A 5,876-nucleotide genomic window follows, 5' to 3' on the forward strand; every position below is an offset into this window, starting at 1 on the left:
ATACAGCGCTAGGCTTGAGTCACTCAGTTGTCTTAGACCCGTTGCTTCATAAATCATATTTGTTTTATTCTCTTGTTGTCATTAGGAGGATGAAAAGGACAAGTCTGTGGTTCGGCAAAGCTGGTGGTATTTTATCTGGAATAGTTCGAGTAGGGAGCTGCGTCAGCATGCGTAGGCTGCAAAGGAACAAGTAAAGGTTTATTCCCTAGTGAAAAGAGAAAATAAACACAACGTTTCGGTAGTGGAGCCTACAGAAAAATAGGTGTCCTATTCATTTTTTTGTCAACAGATTACACACACCCAAAGAAGACTCCACAGCCGAAACGTTGTGTTTCTTTTCTTCTCTTTTCAGCAGGGAATAAAATGAAAGAAAATGGTTTCCTAGTTGAAAATTCCATCGGGGTTCAGAAAACATTCACTCCAGAACCTAGGCTCAAGAAAAGAGGGGTGCATTATCAACTTAGCTGTGCGCCTTAAACGACACAGCCAAAGACCATTAAAGTACTTAAAGAGACACCGAGATGTTAAAATGTGGGTCCAGTGCAAATAGCAGGGTGTCATACACATACTCATGCTACTGGAGATAAAACTTTGTGCCCTCAAGTAGCATTTTGGTTTAACAGCACATGTACTATAAGAAGTAGTACATGCGCTATTAAACCAAATTTGCTGACAGAATAAAGGAACAGTCTGTTTAGAGGGAAACGCCGGGGGTGATGGAGGTCACTAGGAGCAGGGGTATTAATCTCCGCGTCAGGCCACGACACGTGGCCACAATTTCACGCGAATGAAAGGTGGAGCGTGGCAGGCACATTAAGTGCGAGTCACGTTTCAATATAAAAGAAAGGGAGATCAAAGACTGAAACGATGCCCGATACTTCGTTAAGTATCGAAGGGACATTCTATTTCCCAACTACCATCAAAACGTTTTAGTCGTTTTAAACGTGTGTTTTCTAATGGGGGCGTTAACACTCGGCAACAAAACCAAAGTCGCTGAGAAATGTTTTTTGACACACGTTTTTACCGCCCACGTTCCTGCGCCGATGTCTTGCTGTGGCGGTACTCTTCATCTGCTGGGCCCGCCGCTAAAACTCTGGCCGGGTAACGGAAGCAGGAGGCTGGCGACAGCAGTCGAACCGGGCTCGCCTCGGCCTCGGCGGGCCTCCTGCGGCCCACGGCGGCGGGGGGGGGAGGTCCCCTCCTCCCGCCCTCGGGTGCTGATGCGGTCAGCTTTTCCGTCGCTGGAGGAGGAGGACGATGCGTAACGTCTCCGCGCAGAGAAAACCTTTACGCACTTCGGATGTCAGCACGGCTTCATTGGCTCCTCGAATACAAAATAGGAGGGACGTTTTCCCAGCCGCAGCCAGCGCCAGCAGATAAAAAGTCGCCCGGGTCCAAGCCGGTGCAGACAGCCCTACTTCCCAGGAGAGATCGGCACCGGCGACAAGCCCAGTTTCTTAGACCGCCGGTTAAGTTATCGGTTATTTTATTTCCTTTCATACTCAGGGAAAGAAAACACCCACTGAGGTCCTCGACGCGGAGGATTCTGCGAGCGATAGAACAAACGCATAAGACGTCTGGAATAAATATTACCCATCGCCGTTGGAGAGTTGCCGATGCGCCAGCTGACCATGTCAAACAACTTTTTGCTCACACCGATTCCGGAGACAACGGATTACTTTTTACACCGGGATATTAAGATTGCGGTGCTGGGAACCAGCGGAGTGGGCAAAACAGGTAATTATTATGTTGGTGTTGCCGGTTGGCAAAAGACTTCCTGTAGGTGCAACTGAATCACATTCTTTGTTTATTCGGTTAAAAAAAAAGAAGGAAACGAGAAATTCCATTGACGTATTCTTGGTAGGACAGTTTCATTTTTTTTTAATTACACCGGTTACGCGGTATCTGGTCTGAAGGAGCGGTCCCCCAGGGGCTAGGGACTTGTACCCACTCTAATCACGGGCGGAGCTCTGTGTAATGAGGTGTAGTTCAGACAGAACGGAGTTTCTTGCTCCGGCCAGGAACGCGGGAGTGTTTTGATGCCGTGCCTTGCTTCTGGACCCCGGTGACGCTGTGTTTCGCTGTCTGTTTTCCCAGCCATGGTGGTGCGGTTTCTCACCAAGAGATTCATCGGCGATTACGAGCCCAACACCGGTAAGCATTTCATTTCGATGCCGGAGGAACGTGACACAGGAGTAGCGACCTTGATTGGCGAGTAAACGTGTGTCTCTTGCTTTTCCTTGGCCAGGGAACCTGTATTCCAGACTGGTGCATCTGGAAGGGGCGCCGCTGTCTGTTCAGATCCAGGACACCCCGTGCGTCCAGGTAAGAGTAAAGAGCCCTTAAGCGTTCAAAGGCCCCCAGACTCGCGCAGTGGCAGCCAGTTAACAACAGCATTCTTCACATTCAAAAGCTAGTGCCGCCTCCTGCTGATCTCAGGCGCCCGTGTTGTGTATCTATAGGAAATTATGCGGAGCTGGGCGACTTGTATGTGGTGTAGTTTCAAATGCAATTCCCGGCTACCTGCTTGCAATACCTATTGCCTTATCTAATAATATCCAAGATCTGATCTCTAACACCCTTCTACCCCCTGCATACGCCCCTCAGTTTTGCGCTCAACCCAAAACGCTGCCACCACTTGCATTTTGCACTGAACTGCAAATACTGCAACAGGCGACTTTTGAGCACAGCCGCTCTCTAACTGAGGGTTGCGTTTCTAGCTGCTGCCCCGTTCCTGCCTCCAAGAGCCGTGACTTCATTTGTTGTGTCGGTTTCTATGTCAGTGTTATGTCATCTTCCGTGTCATTCGTCATGTGGGGAAAACACGCACGTCAGCCTTTCCTTGCACTCGGGTACAGTACAAACGACACTCGCTGTGAACTTGAACTGTGGAGTCTTGGTCCCCACGACCCGGGAGGGTGCTCACAGCTCCCCAGTTCAAGAGCAGGGGTGCTGGTGACATGCGTGAGACTCAAGATCTGTTGTTCTCCCCCGCTAGATGAGTGGAGACGGAGCTCGGATTCCAGACATGGTCGCTCGAAGTATCCAGTGGGCCGACTGCTTTCTCCTGGTGTACTCCATCACGGACTACTGCAGCTATGAGGCCATTCAGTGCCTGCACCAGCACATCCGCCAGGCGCACCCGGAGTGCAAAGCGCCCGTGGCCGTGGTGGCGAACAAGGGCGACCTGCTGCACGCCCGGCGGGTCCCCGCGCACGAGGGGCTGCGGCTGGCCAGCGAGCTGGGCGCCGTCTTCCTGGAGCTCTCCACCAGCGAGACCTACGAGGACGTCAGCGACGTGTTCGCGCACCTGTGCAAGGCGGCGTGCAAGCAGCAGGCGCAGTGCATCCTGGGCGAGAAGCGCCGGGGCTCCGTCATCCCCCGGCCCAAGTCCCCCAACATGCAGGACCTCAAGCGGCGCTTCAAGCAGGCGCTGTCCTCCAAGGCCAAGCCCGCTTTGTGATGAAGGGAGGAAGGAAGGAAACGGGGCTGTCGCTCGGAGACTTCGTCCCCGTAGTCAAACCGTCAGCGTGAACAGTTTGCTCATCCTTCGCAAACGGGGGAACCCAAGTTTCTTGTATTTTTTTTCTAATATCAATATGTACAGATATGTATATATAGCGTGTAAAGATATTTATTTTTGTACAATTCTATTTCTTATTGCTCTTCCCTTTTTTTCAAAACCGTCTTTTTAAGATGAATGATACAAATAAAATGTTTTACGATGTCTAGCATCTGAATGCCACGCATCCTGTCTACCGTGCAAGGTTATAAACAAGCACAAAGCGTTTATATTTCTTTGCTATGGGCGACTCCATTTGATCAGTTGTCTTTCCACGAATGTTCTTAAAATGAAATGCAATTCATTTGAAGAAGAACCTTAAAATATGCACTGTGTAGCCCACCACAGGTTTGCTCAATCTTTAGCTGAGCACATTCTTTATATGTGCAATCTGTACAACAGCTAATAAGAGTCACATTAGCTGAACAACTTGCAGTAGAAACGTGAAGTCTGCAGATGACAAATTGCAGGTTTTACTACTTTAAGATTGATTTGGTTGACACTTATGCCACGCAGCTTACATTTGCATTCATTTATTCAGCTGAATATTTTACTGGGACAATTCAGATAACATCTTTGAAACCCACAGCCTTCCAGTTACGAGTCCAGAATCCTAACCTTCACACTGCTGGTGACATCTGATTAGCCGTCGTACTGTAATTACATGATTTCTCCCTTGCTGTGTGGTGGGGCTGCTGGTGCAGAATGCCTGCTGTGTCTCTCCCAGGTGGGACTGCTGGTGCAGAACACTGGAGGTTGAAATGGGTCTCTACCTGCAGTATGTATGAAGTGCTTTGAGTTCCTTTGAGATGCAACGTACTGTGGAAGTGTAATATGATACTCTGCAGGAAATGTTTTACTTATTGAATTTCTTTTGAACAATTCTCCAATTTAAACAGCTGCCCTTTTCTGGAGCCATTTAAAAAGAAAGCAGGTTGAGATGAGGTGTGAATGATGAGGTGCGTTTCTGCATGGCCCTCCCTGACACTTCCCAGGTGAGGACAGCTGAGCTACGACACTGAGGACACACTGTAAGACGTCAGTAAAAACGAATAGAGAAATCTGTAGACCAACCTCTCTGCTTGCTGGCTGCCTGTGGTTCTGCCAGAGCCACAAAGACACCAGAGCCTTGTTCCCTGCCTTGGGTTTTCTGGGAGATTAACAGACAGACGCTGGGAAAGTGGGTGTCTAGAGAAAGAGACTGCTTTCTTATCGTATAGCTGTTTCCCAGATCTTAGCACACAATTAAGCCTTTCTATTTTATTTCTATAAGAAAGGAACTGACTTTTTCGTAGTAAATGTCTTGTTAATTGCTATTGCTTTGACAACAAATTCATGGGTCGTGCCAATACAGCTGCTTGGATTTGAGCAAACCGACTACGATCTCTGCACCCCTTAGCTAGAGTCTTTTCTGACAGCAGGGAGCAAGATCACTCTAACCTGGGCTCAGACACAGCGGGCTAAGAGTACATCAGACCATCTGGAACAGCTGGACTCAGCACTCCCTCCCTGCAATCTGACGCTCTGTCAGAATCACTTTGGTTCCCTGTGCTGTGTTTGATCTTAGCCTCTGACGACAGCATTCATTTTCTTTTAAATTGGTAATGCTGTTCGGTGCCGTTTAGCATGTTTCCAAACATTCCTTGACGTCCAGACAGAGTCATATGTGTTTCTCCAGCTTACTGGATGGGGATATTTTACCAGATCCATCGCTGACAAGCTGGCGGCCCGTTGCCGTAGTTACCAAGCCCGCTGTAGGAAAAGCATTCAAAAGAGACTGCGAGGGTGTGAGGTCACCAGGTGTTAGTCTCTCTGCTAAAGTGGGTTTCTGTGCTTTTCTGGCGAAAAAGAATAAATACAACAGGGCAATACTGAGAGCCCAGCCCTCAATACAGACTGACAAAATTCCAGGATTCCAGTCACAGCCAGATCAGAAATCTGTTAGGTTTTTTTGTGGCTGCAGAGAGGGTGAAGGAATCCCACACAGTAGAAGAATTCAGTTCCCCTTTGCAAGGCTGTAGGTTTAATTCCAGGTCAGTTCCCGAGGTGCTATCTGAGTTTGTATATTCTCCCTGTATTCATGTGGGTTTCCTCCTGCTGCTCCGGTTTCCTCCAAAAGACCAAAAGCATACTGGTAGGTTAATTGGCTTAATTAGGTTAATTGGTCCTGGTGGAGGCGTGTACATCGGCGTTTGTGTCTATGCGTGTGCCCTGCAATGGACTGGCTCCGCCTCTCCCGCAACCCTGGACTGGAAGAAGAGGTCAGGAAATGAATGGATGTATAAGTGTTGCTCACAGCGTGACCCAGTTACAT

The 5,876-nt window shown here is 48.7% G+C and overlaps 1 protein-coding gene across 1 annotated transcript; it reads left to right on the forward strand.

The window, feature by feature from the left end:
- The first annotated feature begins 297 nt into the window (after nucleotides 1-297).
- On the forward strand, nucleotides 298-3,731 carry LOC148657982 (ras-like protein family member 11A). The gene is made up of 4 exons (XM_088638805.1): nucleotides 298-1,737; nucleotides 2,098-2,154; nucleotides 2,249-2,325; nucleotides 2,999-3,731. The coding sequence occupies exons 1-4, from the start codon at nucleotides 1,617-1,619 to the stop codon at nucleotides 3,461-3,463; spliced, it is 720 nt and encodes a 239-aa protein (XP_088494931.1). The 5' UTR covers nucleotides 298-1,616; the 3' UTR covers nucleotides 3,464-3,731.
- The last annotated feature ends 2,145 nt before the right edge of the window (nucleotides 3,732-5,876 follow it).

This window comes from Lepisosteus platostomus, chromosome 7 (assembly GCF_059453375.1).
Source record: "Lepisosteus platostomus isolate fLepPlt1 chromosome 7, fLepPlt1.hap1, whole genome shotgun sequence".
Lineage (NCBI taxonomy): Eukaryota > Metazoa > Chordata > Actinopteri > Semionotiformes > Lepisosteidae > Lepisosteus > Lepisosteus platostomus.

What these genes read in the sequence shown, in the direction of transcription:
- LOC148657982 (XM_088638805.1), top strand. Translation starts at nt 1,617, where the DNA reads ATGCGCCAGCTGACCATGTCAAACAACTTTTTGCTCACACCGATTCCG. An exon ending in CGATTACGAGCCCAACACCG is followed by an intron (nt 2,155 to 2,248) that starts GTAAGCATTTCA and finishes TTCCTTGGCCAG; the next exon opens with GGAACCTGTATTCCAGACTG. An exon ending in AGGACACCCCGTGCGTCCAG is followed by an intron (nt 2,326 to 2,998) that starts GTAAGAGTAAAG and finishes CTCCCCCGCTAG; the next exon opens with ATGAGTGGAGACGGAGCTCG.